Raw genomic sequence first — 17,940 nt, 5'->3', positions numbered from 1 at the left:
AGAAACTCACACTGCTAACTGACACAGCAGTGAACCTGCACAGTTACTGCGTTTGCTGTTTGAATTCAAGTATCGCTGGACATCGGAGTGCGTCTGGGAAAATTAACAAACAGTGAAATTTACAACTAATCTTGGAGGAACCTGTTTGGGACAGGTCACAGCACAGAAACAGATAAGTGAATATTTTTAAGTGTTGCCTTAGTGCAGTAGTGAATAGAGTGGGTTCTTTCTTGATTAAATGTTTTTATTGAGAAATGGTGTAAGTTTAATAAAGGGACATAAGTATTAAGTTAGCCTGGAGCAGTGTTTTGTAAAAGAATAAGATAGTGCTATTTTCTGAAAGAAGCAAAAATAGCCTTCAGTACAGTGATATGTGCTTCTTGTCAGATATGGGAGTTTAGGGAGCATTGACTAGTTACTGAGGATTATGTTTGCAATAAATGCCGTTGTGAATCTATCAGATCAAACTGAACAGTTGGAGAGACAGAGGCAATGAGGAATTTACAAGAGCAAGAGGATGTGATGGATGGCAGTTATAGGAAAAGTTACAGATACACTCACATAGATGGGTTAATTCCAGGAAAGGTAAGAGCGGTAGGCAGGTACTACAGAAGTCTTCTGTGGCTATCCCCATTTCAAACAAGTATGCTGTTTTGGAAAATGTAGGGGGTGATGGATTCTAAGGGCAATGTAGCAAGAACAGCCAAGTTTCTGGTATCGAGACTGACTCTAATGTAATAAGGGGTACGTTGGGTTCCAAGAGATCAATTGTGTTAGGGGACTGTCTGGTCTGAGTCACAGAGAAATCTTTCTGTGGCCAGCAGCGAAAATTGGAATAGTGTCTTACCTCCCTGGTGCCAGGATCAAGGATGTCTTAGAGATGGTGCAGAATGTTCTCAAGGGCAAGAGGGACCAGCAGGAGGTCATTGTACACATTGGAACCAACGACATAGGAAGGGAAAAGGTTGAGATTCTGAAGGGAGATTACAGAGGGTAGGCAGGAACTTAAAAAGGAGATCCTTAAGACTATTAATATCTGGATTAGTCCTGGTGCTGTGAGCTAGTGAGGGTAGGAATAGGAGTATAGAGCAGATGAGTGCATGGCTGAAGAGCTGGTGTATGGGAGAAGGATTCACAGTTTTGGATCATTGGAATCTCTTTTGGAGTAGAAGCGACCTACACAAGAAGGACAGATTGCACTTGAATTGGAAGGGGACTAATATACTGGCAGGGAGATTTGCTAGAGCTGCTCAGAGGGATTTAAACTAGAAAGGGGAGGGGGGAGTGTGGGGGGTGGGACCCAGGGAGATAGTGAGGAAAGAGATCAATCTGAGACTAGTAGAGTTGATAAAAGGAGTGAGTCAAACATGGCAGGCAGGGACAAAGCAGAAAAAAAGGTAGGACTGATAAATTAAACTGCATTTATTTCAATGCAAGAGGCCAAACAGGGAAGGCGAATGAACTCAGGGTATGGTTAGGAACATGGGACTGGGTATCATAGCAATTACAGCAATGTGGCTCGGGGATGGGCAGGACTGGCAGCTTAATGTTCCAGGATGCAAATGCTACAGGAAGGACAGAAAGGGAGGCAGGAGAGGAGGGGGAGTAGAGTTTTTGATAAGGGATAGCTGTACTGAGGATGGATATTCTCAGAAAGACATCCAGGGAAGTTATTTGGGTTGAACTGAGAAATAAGAAAGGGATGATAACCTTATTGGGATTGTGTTATAGACCCCCTTAATAGTCAGAGGGAAACTGAGAAACAGATTTGTAAGGAGATCTCAGTTATCTGTAAGAATAATAGGGTGGTTATGGTAGGGGATTTTAACTTTCCAAACATCGACAGGGACTGCCATAGTGTTAAGGGTTTAGATGGAGAGGAATTTGTTAAGTGTGTACAAGAACATTTTCTGATTCAATATGTGGATGTACCTACGAGAGAAGGTGCAAAACTTGACTTACTCTTGGGAAATAAGGCAGGGCAGGTGACTGAGGTGTCAGTGGGGGACCACTTTGGGGCCAGTGACCATAATTCTATTAGATTTAAAATAGTGATGGAAAAGGATAGACCAGATCTACAAGTTGAAGTTCTAAACTGGAGGAAGGCTAATTTTGACAATATTAGGCATGAACTTTCAAAAGCTGATGGAGGCAGATGTTCGCAGGGAAAGGGATGGCTGGAAAATGGGAAGCTTTCATAAATGAGATAACAAGAATCCAGTGAAAGTATATTCCTGTCAGGGTGAAAGGGAAGGCTGGTAGGTATAAGGAATGCTGGATGACTAAAGAATTTGAGGGTTTGGTTAAGAAAAAGAAGGAAGCATATGTCCGGTATAGACAGGATAGATTGAGTGAATCCAGAAGAGTATAAAGGCAGTAGGAGTATTTTTAAGAGGGACATCAGAAGGGCAAAATGGGGACATGAGGTAGTTTTGGAAAATAGGGTTAAGGAGAAAACAAATGGTTTTTGTCCCTTTTGCATTAAGGATAAAAGGGTAACTAGGGAGACAATAGGGCCCCTCAGAGATTAACAAGGTGGGGGAGATACTAAACGAGTATTTTGCATCAATGTTTACTGTGGAAAAGGACATGGAAGGTATAGAATGAAGGAAAATAGATGGTGACATCTTGAAAAATGTCCATATTACAGAGGAGAAAGTGCTGCATGTCTTGAAATGCATAAAACCAGATAAATCCCCAGGACCGGATCAGGTGTACCCCAGAACTCTGTGTGGGAAATTAGGGAAGCAATTGCTGGACCCATGGCTGAGATAGTTGCATCATCGATAGTCACAGGTGAGGTGCCAGAAGACTAGAGGTTGACTAACATGGGGCCACTGTTTAAGAAGGGTGGTAAGGGCAAGCCAGGGAACTATAGACCAGTGAGCCTGACGTAGGTGGTGGGCAAGTTGTTGTAGGGAATCCTGAAAAGCAAGGACTGATTCGGGATAGTCAACATGGCTTTCTGCATGGGAAATCATGTCTCACAAACTTGATTGAATTTTTTGAAGAAGTAACAAAGAAGATTGATGAGGGCAGAGCAGTAGATGTGATCTATATGGACTTCAGTAGGGCGTTCAACAAGGTTCCCCATGGGAGACTGATTAGCAAGGTTGGATCTCGTGGAATACAGGGAGAACTAGCCATTTGGATACAAAACTGGCTCAAAGGTAGAAGATAGAGGGTGGTGGTAGAGGATTGTTTTTCAGATTGGAGGCCTGTGACCAGTGGAGTGCCACAAGGATCGGTGCTGGGTCCTCTACTTTTTGTCATTTATGTAAATGATTTGGATGTGAGCATAAGAGGTACAGTTAGTAAGTTTGCAGATGACACCAAAATTGGAGGTGTAGTGGACAGTGAAGAAGGTTACCTTAAGATTACAACAGGATCATGATCAGATGGGCCAATGGGCTGAGGAGTGGCGGGTGGAGTTTAATTTATATAAATGTGAGGTGCTGCATTTTGGGAAAGCAAATCTTAGCAGGACTTATATACTTAATAGTAAGGTCCTAGGGAGTGTTGCTGAACAAAGAGACCTTGGAGTGCAGGTTCATAGCTCCTTGAAAGTGGAGTCGCAGGTAGATAGGCTAATGAAAAAGGCATTTGGTATGCTTTCCTTTATTGGTCAGAGTATTGAGTACAGGAGTTGGGAGGTCATGTTGCAGCTGTACAGGACATTGGTTAGGCCATTGTTGGAATATTGCGTGCAATTCTGGTCTCCTTTCTATCAGAAAGAGAAACTTGAAAGAGTTCAGGAAAGATTTACAAGGATGTTGCCAGCGTTGGAGGATTTGAACTATAGAGAGAGGTTGAGTAGGCTGGGGCTGTTTTTCCTGGAGTGTCGGAGGCTGAGGGGTGACCTTATAGAGGTTTGTAAAATCATGAGGGGCATAGATAGGATAAATAGACAAAGTCTTTTCTCTGAGGTGGGGGAGTCCAGAACTAGAGGGCATAGGTTATGGGTGAGAGGGGAAAGATGTAAAAGGGGCAATGTTTTCGTGCAGAGGGTGGTACGTGAATGGAATGAGCTGCCAGAGGAAGTGATAGAGGCAAGTACAATTGCAACATTTAAAGGCATCTGGATGGGTATATGAATAGGAAGGGTTTGGAGGGACCTGGGTCAGGTGCTGGCAGGTGGAACTAGATTAGGTTGGGATATCTGCTTATCATGGACGGGTTGGACCGAAGGGTCTGTTTCCATGCTGCACTTCTCTATGAATCTATGTATCATCCTTTGCTTTATGGTATTATTCTGCTTTTGTGTAGTCTTGTTACCTTCGAAGTGCAGTTTAAGTTGCCATTTTAGGCAAAGTGGCTTTTAATTGTGTCCAAATGAAAAATTTCTTTAGAGTATCCAAGTTCTTCAAACAATTGTATTCTGTATACCTTAACATGAGCATTGCTTTTGCCACAACTTTGCCTTGTTCATTTCTTTGGGACTCTGAGAGTTAAAATTCTGTGGGAACCATCTACCCACTGGTACATGCACCTGATAAACCATCCTTTATTTTTGAACCCAGGCAGTGATTTAACAGTTACCTATTCCAATGAATTAAGGTATCCCAAGAGCTGTAATTCTATCTATCTTCAACTTACACTGAGATACTTGGGTTTGCTTCTGGTCATTGGTCAGCAGTGAAAAGCCCAACTGTATTTTCTATTCAGACAGCCTGTCCACAGTCCACACTTCCCTAGCCCACCCTGTACCCCATTCTCAGGCTCCATTAACCCTTCAGTCAAATGGTTCTAAGTTCAAGTATGGTGCCCCCAATGATGGTTTACTGTATGTCTAAATAAAACTGTGAAATAAGATTGCTAATGGAAGCAGCCAAAATAGCCATAGAGATGTACAACACGGAAAAAGACCCTTCAGTCCAACTCGTCCATGTCAACCAGACATCCTAAATTAATCTAGTCACATATGCCAGCATTTGGACCATATCCCTCTTAACCATTCCTATTTATAGATCCATCCAGATGCCTTTTAAATGTTGTAATTGTATCAGCCTCCACCACTTCCTCTGGCATCTCATTCCATACACACATCACCCTTTGTGTGAAAAAGTTGCCCCTCAGGTCCCTTTTGCATCTTTCCTCGTCACCTTAAACCTACGCCCTGTAGGCTCAAATTACTTTAATTAATGTGAAGGTTCAAGTACATCTGTACAATTCCTTCGGATAGCTCCTGAAATCTGAAACATCTTCATCCCTCTCTTCCTTAATGCCTACACCTTTGACCAAGAATTTGGACATCCAACCTGCCATTTTCTTATGTGGTCATGCCACTTTTGCTGGATAGTAGTCCTATGCTTACGCTAGGTTAAAGGTACTACATAATTGCAAGTTCTTGTTGCTGTATGATAGTAGTGTGAGTTAACAGGCACAAGGCAAAGTTTTGGATGAGTTCATGTATGCGGAGTAATAAAAACATATTGGGAGGTACGGGGTGAACTTGAAGTCATCAGCTCAACTTGGAGATGAACTTGGAGGAAATGAAGGTATGGGTGATGGTCTCCACATTAGATGAGCTGAGGTAGGGTGGGGATGAGTAAAGGTGAGTGACCTTCCAGGTGGAAGTTGTTTATCTTGGGGTCACCAAAGTTATGAAAACAGTGGTTGAGCTGTGGGCAGTGGAGAGGGATCCAGCAGTTTTCGCAACTAATAGAAAAGTAACGATGTGTCAAGATTATTTTGTAAAATACATGTCTTTTTTTTTGAAATCCTGAATAGAATGGAGGCATCGTGCCTTGAGCTTGCCCTCGAAGGGGAGCGACTGTGCAAAGCTGGGGATTTCAAGGCTGGAGTGGCATTCTTTGAAGCAGCCGTGCAGGTTGGGACAGAGGACCTAAAGACTTTGAGCGCCATCTACAGTCAACTGGGCAATGCCTACTTTTACCTGAAGGAGTATTCCAAAGCTCTGGAATACCACAAGCATGACCTAACACTAGCCAGGTGAGTTCAGTGCAAGATAAAGTTCAAAACCCAAAAAAGAAAATGATTTGCAGCTTGACTCGCGGAGAAGTATTTTACAAAATTGCCATGTCCCCCTGAAATTAAGGGTTAAGATGCACGGGTTAAGATCAAACACCCTGGTTATCTCTTCATGTATCTATTTTATACCCCCTTTTGTTTTCCTTGAGCTGGTTTGTGAATGTCCCTAGCAGTTTCTGCAAGGGTATGGTAAAAGAACAATGCAAAATCTGTTTTGCATTTTGCTGCTGTTGGGAATATATAATGTATTGACATACAGTCAGTTCTGCTATAACACAGTAGTTCCATTCTGGTGCAACCCCTGTTGTAAGGAAATTGTGTCATAGCAGCACAATTTTAAACTAATGGGGTTGGAATCACGTTATAACCAATACACGCTTTAAAACGTTGCAGTTTAGAAACAGTGTCCCCAGTTTGTCAATTGTGTTATAGTGAATTTGTGTCAATGAAATGCATGTTATAGCAGAGCAACCTGTAGATGTACCTGAGTTTGAAGGGCACATAATCTGTTGGCCATTGAGTTTAGCTAGTACGGTGAAATATGATCATACCCAAAGAAAAAGGCACTGGATGAGATCTCCAAATAACTTGTATGGTAAAATGCACATGTGGAAATAAGGTTACCATAACCATAACATGGGGCTGCTCTGTCAATAGAGAGAGATGGATGGTGATAGTTTAACCTAAGGGTCACTACATCTCAGATGAAGGTAGAGATTGAGAAGCAGAGTCCTTCACAGTAATCTCAGCCAATGCAGGAATTGAAACTACACTGTTGGCATCAGTCAAAAAAAATCCTTGCTCAATGTGATTGGGATTTGGAACGTATTGCTTCATGGACTTGGTGGAAACATGGTCAATGAAAATCTTCAAAGGGGAATTGGAGAATGGAGAGACAGAGTCAGAGAGACATGCAGCACAAAAACAGACTCTTGGGTCCAACTTGTCCATACTGACTAGGTTTTCCAAGCTAAAGTAGTCCCTTTTGGCTGCATTTGGCCTGTATCCCTTTAAACCTTTATCCATGCATGTATCCAAAAGTCTTTCAGATAATGTAACTGTACCTGTGTCTACCACTTCCTCTGTCAGTTTGTTCCATATATGTAACACCTTCTGTGTTTAAAAAGTTGCCCCCCAGGTCCATTTTAAATTTCTCCCCTCTCACCTTAAACCTATGCCATCCAGCTTTCGACTCCCCTACTACACGAAAAAAACTTGAACTGTTCACCTTATCTGTGTCCCTCATGATTTGAGAAACTTTGTAAGGTCACCCCTCAGCCTCTGACACTCCAGAGAAAAACTTGTCCCAGCCTAACCAGCCTCTCCTTTATAACTCAAACCACCTAGTCCCAGTAACATCCTTGTAAATCTTTTCTGCACTCTTCCCAATTTAATAATATCCTTCCCATAGCAGGAGACAGATTGCAGTCGTGCAGTGAAAGAACAGGGAGGACAACTGGCTGAATTGATGCTTAAGGTTCAGTGGGTGAGATGGGTTCCTCCAATTCCAGTTCTATGATTCTGTCTCGATGTTAGTGACTTCTGTCCTGCTGTGAATACTGAATTGAAATCTCCTTTTCGTGACTGAATATTTTTACACCATGTAAATAGACCATTTTGCAAAAAAAAAACTCAGTGTGTCCGTCTTATTGATCTTTCCACACAAATTTATGGGAAGGTTTGGGGAATATAGTGTGCTCCATTTCAGAGCACCCAATCTCAGAATGTTGGATCTCTGGTTGGTAGGTGTTTGCACATGGTTTGTTACTTGTAACGATTCAGTACATATGTTTAAGTCCCATAACAAAGCTATTCAGAATTAATCTCTCCTTTTTCAAAAGGACCATTGGGGATCGGATTGGTGAAGCAAAAGCCAGTGGCAACCTTGGAAATACACTGAAGGTACTTGGAAGCTTTGATGAAGCAATTGCTTGCTGCCAAAGGCACCTGGATATCTCAAGAGAACAGAAGGATAAGGTAATCTTGATTTCAACATCGAACAAAATGTTTTAAAAGTTAACCTGCATCCTGTTAATGGTTGATTCATGTGCAGTTTGATTTCAAGGCCTAGTTAGTCATTGAAATGTGTTGGGTCACCCTTTTCTCAATCGAGCATAGAAAGTCAGGTCCCAAAATGCACGTATATCATGTTGATGCCGCAACTGTGCAAAACGTCTGTGTAAATCATCATGGAACAGGTAAATAATACACAAGACGAAAGTGCTAACCTGCCTTCAGGTACAGTATAGATCTGTTGTGTACTTCCAGAACTTTAGAGTTTTAAGTTTCTAAACCACCTCTTGGGGCATCCTGTCCTACAGCACATGGCAATTTAGGACATGTGCTTTAGGATACATCATGCTGTAATGGTAATAGACGTTGTTCTTTCTTGTTCCAGAGCTGAGAGCTCCAATTTCCTCCATCTGTTCTAACAAGTGCAGTCAAAAAAAAAAACATGAGTGGTGCGCACCATGTCACACCCTCAAGTTGATCATTGAACTGGAGCATAGGAATCTAGTGTTTATTCCAGCCAGATGGAGAAACTGAATGCATATCAAATTGAAATAAAACAAGGGGATCTAATTGTGTAAGCTTTGCTCAATGACTTGATGCAATGCTGTTACTGTAGTCTTTGACCAGAGACAGAGCACAATTTAACATGGTGCAACAAGAGCTGTACATCATTTTAATTTCTTCTAACATTAATGCTGTACAAAAGGATCTCCTGATTTGTTTAACCATTGGGAATGCAGTACAAACAACAGAATAATTTAGTAAAGAAATTGGATGGAGAAGGGTAGAACTGACGATGCATCAAAGCCTGAAGTTTCCATTATACAGTTTGATTCTGGTCTGCTTGTGAATCACTTGTGTAGTTTTTGCAAAAGATGTTCTGTCGGTTACTCTAGGTTTATTATTTAGCTGGCTGTTTCTAAAGGTCATAGATTTATTATTCCTCATTATTGATCTAGGTTTTGTTTAAACACTGGTGAGGGGAGCAGGATGATAAACTGCTTGTGTCTATTTAGATACTTGACAGCTATAGACCAAACCTTCATCAGATCAGCTGCATACTACATATTCAGCCAGCTGCTACAAAGCAATACCAGTTCCAGAATGTAGAGTATACAGCTTTTCATTAAATTCAATCACTTGACAGTAGTTATGCATTAAATAGCAGCAATTTCAAAAGCATCCTTTTGTGGTCAAGGTCAGATGAGTTCTATCTATTGAAGGAACACTACTGTGTAGGCTGTTGTATATTTTGTTATAAAATATTGTAGAATCGTGGAATTACACCATGCAAAGAGACCATATGACCCATTATGCCTGTGCTGGCTCTTTGGTTGAGTTTTTGAACTTTATTTTAATTCACTCATAAGATGTGAGTGTCGCTAACTAAGCCAATATTTAATGCCTGTCCTTAGTTGCCCCTTGGGAAGGAGGTGGTTAGCTGCCTCCTTGAACTGCTGTGTAGACGTGCTGTAAGTAGGCCCACAATATTCTTAGGGAGGGAGTTTTAGGATCTTGACTCAGTGTCGCTGAAGGAAGGGTGATGTACTTCCAAGTGTCACAAAACTAGTCCTTTTTCTAAAAGCTGTTCCTTGTCTCAAGGATATGGTGTCCTTGATTTTTTTTCAGAGTGGTAATAAACCAGGCCGCGCTCTGATCAGTCTGGTTTGGTACAGAGATGAAAAGGATTTTGAAAGGCCGTTTGTTTATATGTAAACAGATGAGACTTCAGGTCAAAGTGGTCATGTTTTAGAAGTTCCTGATTCTTGAAGAAGGGCTCATGCCTGAAACATCGATCCTCCAGCTCCTTGGATGCTGCCTGACCTGCTGCGCTTTTCCAGCAACACATTTTCAGCCCATGTTTTAGAAGTGACCTGTATAATGAACGGGGAGTGGTCAGCTCTCTAGCTGAGCTTAGCAGTTTAGTTCAGTCTGAACTGGTGAGGAATTCAACAGCAAGCTGTGTGAAAACTCTCTCTCTCTTTCTGCCCTTCAACTTCAACCTGTAAGCATGTGTTCCATTTATACTGGGATTTAAAGGGGGTTTGCTCATTGGGACTGTTGTGTATATTTGGAACAGCATAATTAAGTCTAGTTTGGATAGACTGAGTTCTGTAAGGGTTCTCTATTCTGTTCTTTGTATTTCATTGTGTAATTTTGTGCAGAAATTTTTGTCTGTTTTAAAATCTTGTAGTCAACCTGGTTAACTTATCCCGGGTAATGCTCACTATACACTTACCGAAGCAAGTTGCAAAGTTATGCTCAGGGACTGCCTGCCTAAGAATGTTTTGAGCGGTCCAGCCTAGTCCATAACACCAAGTCAAAATTGTAAATGAATTGGAGAGGGATCATACAGGCCGTGTATCTGCTGCCTTTGAGGCAGAGGTGTTTGTGGGTTTGGAAGGTGCTGTCTTAGGAGCTGTGGTGAATCTCTGGAGAAATGAGAAGAGGAGCAGTTGTGAGTTGTGTGATCTGCCCATTTGTATATGAAATTAGAAATGAATCTCCAATTGTTCTGTATGTGATGTATTACTGTCAAAATAATATTCATCTTTGCAGCTTTATTCATTACAACTGGGGGAGAGATGCAGTCGGCTTTGTTGAAATTATTGAATCAGAGGTGATATTGTCTTGTCTTGTCTGAATTCAGCAGGTTTTAGAAGGACTTTTGATTTATCACAGGATTGTTCCAAGACAAAGCTTGATTCTTCCAGCCATTCTCTCTTCAGGGCTAAACCCAGGAGATGAATGATATTAGAGTCGATATTGCCCAGAGATTTTCCAGTGTTTAGTCTCAATCTTTTGAGTTTATATGAATAATTGCACCCTCATGAATCAGTCACCAGATCACTGGAAATGTGCCATCATGCAGACACTGGAGAGTTTTTGGCTACAAGGAATAATTGAGTTCTTTCCTGCAATTAGCTTCAGTGTGGTATCATTGAATGTAGAACATAGAACAGTACAGCACAGTGAAGGCCCTTTGGCCCTCGATGTTGTGTCGACCTTTTATCCTATTCTCAGATCAAACTAACCTACATACCCTTCATTAAACAAAATGCTCAGTTTATTTCACGACCAGTATGTTAAATGATTCACAATTAACTTATCTGTTTGATCACAGTGCTGAGACCTGACTCTCTTCGGCATTTGAAAGAGGGGTATTGATCGTTCAAATGAAAGCTGTTCTATTTTAAATGCCATAATTACTTGCGATTATATAATGCTTCAGCTAAGTGCTTCAGATGAAGTTAGATGACAGGAAAGATCTAAAATATAAAATGGAGGTGTGACATGATAGCTTTGTTAAAATGATTTTTTTTAATGATTTCTCAAAAGAAGTGGAAGAGTGCAGGAAGGGACTGAGGAAAGTTTTCAAGGCTCTGATACCGATCGTAAGGCACTTTGCCATGGTGTCAACTGAACTTAAACATTTCAGAAGTTGGAATATTTATCAACCACAAATGCTTGACCTTCAGCGAATTTAAGTCCACCCAATGTTAGGGGTTGTGTGCTTATCAGTAATTTATCATTAACAGTTGATAGTAAATAACATTTATTCAATTACTGTCAATGACCTATCATGTAATGGCTCTGACAGAGTCCATGTTCAAGTTGCATTAATTCCACTCAATCTGATGATGTCTCCCTGTCTATGGGTGGAGATACTGTTGGCTTACGCACAGATGTGATAGACCTAGCTCCTGATGGTTGTAATTATATCTCTGTAGTCCGTAATAATTGTACCTATTGTTGTCATGCAATAAGCCATACCTTTATGGAATCAGCAAATCTCCACAGTGTGGAAGGAAACCATTTGGCCCATCGGGTCCACAGTGGTCCTTCGAAGGGCATCGCACCCATACTCTGGCCATGGTTTCTCCACCTCGCCTGCACATCCCTGGACATGATGGGCAATTTACCATGGCCAATCTAAGTAACTTGCACATCTTTGGACTGTGGGAGGAAACCCAAGGACCTGGAGGAAACCCACGCAGACATTGGAAGAATGTGCAAACTCAACACATACAGTCACCCGAGGTTGGAATCAAACCCAGGACCTAGTGCTGTGAGGGAGTAGTGCTGAGTCACCATGCCTTACATAACATTATTATGTAAGATAAGTGCTGCTTCTTGTAAATATCCTATAGTGGTCTGTTCTCTACTACTGGTTATTACACAGGCCTTTAGATTCAACACCAAAAAGAGGATGTTTGGCACATACCAACTCCAATTACAACCTACCATTTATTGGCAACCAGCAGGTCCCCCATGCTGCATTGCTGAGATCTGAAAATCAATAATTATCTGTGATCATTAAAATGAAGTAGAATGGATGAAAGAAAAAACACTAATCCAATCAGTAGAATTTCACAATTGGGTTCTCAATTGGTTGAGCTGATGCCCCTCCGGTGTTTCTACCTTCATCAAAACTACCCGTTTTCCTCTATGTTGCCCCTGTGACATTACTTACCATAATCTCTGCCTCAGCTCAGTTGTTGTTGAATCCACCTTTGCTGGCTTTGTTATTTCTAGATTTGATTATTCCAGTACTCATCCGGCCTTCCTCCCACCTTGCACCATTTTTTTTAATTGAAGATAATTTAAAATCCTATAGCCCATGTCCTGATGTAGAACAAGTACAGTTTAACTGTGCTGGCTGATCTACATTGACTGTAGATCCATCAGTGTCCTGATTTGAAGATTCTTAGCCTTAGTTCTATGGTCCTCTCAATCAGGCCTGCTTTGTATCTTGGCTTTTCAATGCAGCAACATTAGCAACTGTGCCTTCCATAACCTATACCCTAAAGCCTGCAATTTCCCTTCTGCCTCACTGTCTATCCTTGTCCGTCTTATGTAACCACCTAGTCTACCTGACATTTAGTATGAGTTCTTGCTTAGTTTGGTGTTAAAATGTGTTTGATGACATCCTGTGAGGTGATTTTGGATGGTTGCATTGCATTAAAGGTTATCAGTGTAAACTGTTGAATCATTCAAGTTCTGACAGTGTGACTACCATGCCTTTGGATTTCAGACTACGTATTGTGTATTTCTTGCAATTTCTATTTTAATTTCACAATCGTATGGATTATGTTTTTGTTTCCCTTCTGCTTTCTGCTCAATTGGACTATTTGATAACTCATTAAGTCTCAGTCTTGCCTTTGAGCTTATCTCTGAGGGATACCATTTGTTGAAGTAACTTGAAAAGTAGTGACGGTGTTAACTTGTACAAAATAATTGTCTTTCACATTAACAATAATTTCTTAATGATGCATTTGTAAGCAGGGTCATGATATGCTGAGAACTTTTGTACTGTATTTTCTTTGTGTTGCTCAGCAGAGTGAACTATTTGATAACAGAAACTTCTCATTAAAATCACGAGAGAGTCTTGTCGATGTCAAGTCCTACAAGGGAACAGTGAAATGATTCTATTGCAGTGTTCTGCATAGTTGAGAATATTTGAGCTTTTATTAAAATTAAAATAAATGTATAAGTGAATATTAGAGTCAGAGAATTTCTACAGTGTCAAGCAGGCCATTCGGCCCATTAAGTCCACACTGACCATCCAAAAGAGCATCCCACCTGAAACCTACTCCCCTACTCTATCCCTATAACCCTGCATTTCCCATGGTTAACTCACCTCGCCTGAACATCCCTGAACACCATGGGCAATTTAGCATGGCCAATCCACCCTAACCTGCACATCTTTGCACTGTGGAGGAAACTAGAGCACCTGGAGGAAACACACGCAGAACACGGGGAGAACATGCAAACTCCACACAGACAGTCACCCGAGGGTGGAATCAAACCTGGGTCTCTGGCGCTGTGAGGCAGCAGTGCTGGCCATTGAGCCACCATACTGCCTGATTATTGATCTGCATAGAGGCTCCTTTTGTCATTAACCCAGTTGAAACTGTGTTGTTCTTAAATGAATATTTTGCTGATTAATTTCCACTAACTTTATAGGTGTGTAAGGATGCAATGGGGAAGTTGCTAATTGCAGTATAGCTTTACGTTAACAACCCATGTGGAACATGGGAGTGCATTGATCACAAAGTCAAGACTGATGGCCACAAATATAACCATTTAAGTGGCCCAACTCACCTCCTAAAGCTATGAATTGGAAAGGAAAGATCATATGGTTACTGGAAACGTGAGATTAAACAAAGTTCTGGAAATACTCAGTTACAAAGAGTGTGGAGTTGATAATGTTTTCGTTAGAAATAGCTGAACTCTATATCTCATGTTCAACTTGGAATTCAAATAATAACAAATGCTCGTTTTCTTTTACCAGTAACTGTTGGCATTGATTTCACTATAGCCACTTAAAAACTCACCTTCTGATGCTTAATTTGTGTGACCCTTGCCCTCTTTGACCCATGACAATCGTCTTTTTTTGTCATTGAAATCATTCTTGTCTTCCATCCTATCTTAATCTGTTTGGTTGTACCGTTTTCTCCTCCTCTCCCAGTCTCTCAATCCCTGAGAACCTGTTGCGTTTCTAAGTTTTTTCCAGTTTTGACGCAACACATGGCTCTAACATGTTGACTTGGTTTCTCTCTCCTCAGATAGTGTTTACCCATGGAGTATGTCTGGCCCTTTCGTTTTGTTTATATTGCTGTGAATTGGGTTCATCTCCTGTGCTGCTTGTGATAAGCATTAGATTGAATGGCATTGAATTTCATTCTTGGGTTCCGAATGTTTATTACTTGATTTCTTGACTTGAAATAAAAACAGGAAAGCCAGTAACACCATGTCAAACATAATTGATGTTGCTTTTCCTGCCCTCCCATACCTAACACCACAGCTGCACACCAGTGAAATTGCCTTTCCTTTCATGAATTGTTTTTGGCAAAATTATTCATTGCAATTTTCCATTGCATAACACATTACATTCCTCTCTCCCATCCAGGTTGGTGAAGCGCGAGCACAGTACAACATTGGGAATGTTTTCCATGCCAAAGGGAAACAGCTGTCCTGGCTCAGGGCCCATGACTCTGGGGACTTGCCTGCTGAAGTAAAGGAAACTTTAGAGAAGGCCACCGAATACTACAAGTGAGTAAAGCAACACCTGCACCTCCAACGTACAAATTAAAAACTCAAGAAAGAAGAAAAGACAGTCAAAACAGATGTTCAAGATGTGTTCTGGTGACCCACGATGAGCATGAAATACAACATGTTTCCTGCTCACAGTCCAGAACCAAGGAGGAGATCATTGTGCTTACTTTTCTATTAAGGCTTTCTGACCCTAGAAAAGTAACGCAATATCTGCACTAACTCCAGACCACTTTGCAAAACTAACACAAATCGTCTGCCCCAAATGCAATAGCTAGAACCCACAAACATGATTGCCTGAACTTCACTGTTTTGTGAATCCAAATATTTGTACCATAAGACAAAAAATATAGGAGCAAAATTAGGCCATTCAGCCAATGGAGTCTGCTCCCCATCTGATCATGGCTGATCTGTTTCTCAGTCCGATTGTCCTGTCTTCTAACAACCTTTTATCCCCTCATGAATCAAGAACCTATCTATCTCTGTCTTCAATTTGCTCAATGACTTGGCCTCCACAGCCCTCTGTGGCCGAGTTCCACAGATTAGCCACCACTTGCTGAAGAAATTCCTCCACATCTCCGTTCTAAAGGGTCATCCCTTCACTCTGAAGTCATGCCACACGAGAGGCTCCTGAATAATTTAAGAGCTCATGGTTTTAGGGGCAAGGTATTGGCATGGATAGGTGATTGGTGGACTGGCAGAAGACAGAGAGTAGAGATAAAGGGGTCTTTTTCTAGATGGCAGCCAGTGACTAGTGGAGTTCTGCAGGGGTCTGTGTTGCGACCACAATCATTCATGTTGTTCATTGATCAACTGGACAAAGGAACTGAGAGCATTTTTGCTTAGTTTGGAGATGACATAAAGATAAGGAAGGGGCAGAGGAAGCAAGGAGGCTGCAGAAAAATTTGGACAGACTAGGGGAATAGGTGGAGAAGTGGAATGGAAGACGGTGTGGGAAATGCACTTTAGTAGGAAGAATAGAGTTGTAGACTTTTGTTTAAACAGGGAAAGGCTTTGGAAATCTAAATCTCAAAAGGACTTGGGAGTCGCAGTTCAGGATTCACTTAAGGTCAACATTCAGGTTCAGTTGGCAATGCCTTCTGGAAATCCACATAGATCATGTCCATGGCTGTCCTTTGTCTAACATAGTCGTTACCACAAAGAACTCTAACAGATTTGTCAGGCATGACCTCCCCTTGACAAAGCCATGCTGACTTGGCCCTATCTGAGCATGCGCATCCAGGTATTGTACAATCTCATCCTTAATGGATGCTAAAATCTTACTAACAACTGGAGTCAGGCTAACCACCGCCCCCCCTATAATTTACTTTCTCCTGCCTACCTCCCTTTTTAAACAGGGGTGTTACATGATCCATTTTCCAGTCCTCTGGGACTCTCCCTGACTCCAGTGATTCCTGAAAGATCACCAATGCTTCTGCAAGGTTTCTCTGCATCTAGTCTGTCCAGGCCTGTTGTGATTTCACAAATATCTGTCCAAGCCGTGGTCTTCAAGCCAAGGAAAGTGGTCCCAGTTTCTTCAGTTTGTCCTCATAATGGAGGTTTCTTATCCCTGGAACCACTATTGTAAACTACTACTGCATTCTCTCCAATGTGTTGACATTCTTTCTGAAGTGTGGCACCAAATATTGTGCACAATACTCAGTTGAGGTATAACTGGTGTCTGATAAAATTTCAGTCTAACTTTTTTGCTCTTGTACTTTAAGGCCATGGTAAGTGAAACTTAAAATAGTCTAGTTTTGAAATTGTTCTGTCTATCTGTCATGCCACCTTTACTGATTATACACATATGCAGCCAGGTGTCTCTGCTCCTGCATCCCCTTTAGAATAGCACATTTTCATTGTCTCATGTCTCTTCATGTTCTTTGTACCAAATATATTGCTTCAAACTTCTCTGCATTACAGTTTATCTGCCAATTGTCTGCTCTCTGCCTTTTGGAGTTCAGCACTCCTCTCCACATGGTTTACAATGCTCCCAAGTTTTTGTGTTATCCACAAAACATGAAATTGTCTCTTGCACGCCAAGATGTAGATCATTACTGTATATCAAGCAAGGCAGTGATCCCAATATTAACATCTGGCAAACTCCACTTCAAACCTTCCCCTAGCATGAAAAATATGCATTAACCATTATTATCTTTCCAATTACTCATCCAGTTCTGTGCACATGTTGTTGCTGACTCTTTTACTCCATGAAGCACACATCATCAGCATTGCCCTCTTCAACCCTCTATGTCAACTGTCCCAAAAACAATTTCCAAGTTATTCAGACTTTCAGTAAATCAATCTATGCTAATTCTTACTAAGTAACCTACATTTTTCCCTGCAACTATTAATTCCACCTTGAATAATAACTGGATGACACAGTGGCTCAGTGGTTAACACTGTTGCCTCACAGTGCCAGGGACCTGGATTTGACTTCACCCTTTGGTGACTATGTGGAGTTTGCACATCCTCCCTGTGTCTGCATGGATTTCCTCCAGGTGCTCTAGTTTCCTCCCACAGTCCAAAAGATGTGCAGGTTAGGTGGATTGACCATGCTAAATTGCCCTATAGTGTTCAGGGATGTGCAGGTTAGGTGGGTTAGCCATGGGAAATGCAGTGTTACAAGGATAGGGTAAGGGATGTACCTGGATGGGATCCTCTTCAGAGGGTCGGTGTGTACCTGATGGGCTGAATAGCCTGCTTCCATGCTGTAGAGATTCTGTACAATATTTCTGGCAGTTTCCTCATGACTGAAGTTGAACTGGCCTGTTAATGCTGGGCTTATCTTTACAACATTTTTTGGAACAAGGCCATGTTTGCAAATCAGCAATCCTCTGGGGGTACCACTGAATATAAAGAAATTTGAAAGATTATGGC

At 41.4% G+C, this 17,940-nt stretch overlaps 1 protein-coding gene across 8 annotated transcripts in view; it reads left to right on the top strand.

The window, feature by feature from the left end:
• gpsm1b (G protein signaling modulator 1b) overlaps positions 1 to 17,940 on the top strand; it is a 255,633-nt gene that overhangs the window by 81,941 nt on the left and 155,752 nt on the right. For all 8 annotated transcript variants that reach the window (XM_087998244.1, XM_087998247.1, XM_087998246.1 and 5 more), the window contains 3 exons: positions 5,731 to 5,952; positions 7,833 to 7,968; positions 14,918 to 15,060. In XM_087998244.1, the coding sequence (XP_087854370.1) occupies positions 5,731 to 5,952; positions 7,833 to 7,968; positions 14,918 to 15,060 (501 nt within the window). The remainder of the gene's footprint in view (positions 1 to 5,730; positions 5,953 to 7,832; positions 7,969 to 14,917; positions 15,061 to 17,940) is intronic.

The sequence above is a fragment of the Chiloscyllium plagiosum genome, unplaced genomic scaffold, assembly GCF_037043375.1.
Source record: "Chiloscyllium plagiosum isolate Xiang-an unplaced genomic scaffold, Cpla_swu_hap1 HiC_scaffold_21, whole genome shotgun sequence".
Classification (NCBI taxonomy): Eukaryota; Metazoa; Chordata; class Chondrichthyes; order Orectolobiformes; family Hemiscylliidae; genus Chiloscyllium; species Chiloscyllium plagiosum.
The sequence above is the reverse complement of the archived record's forward strand: the minus strand, read 5'-3'. Positions and strand labels throughout refer to the sequence as shown.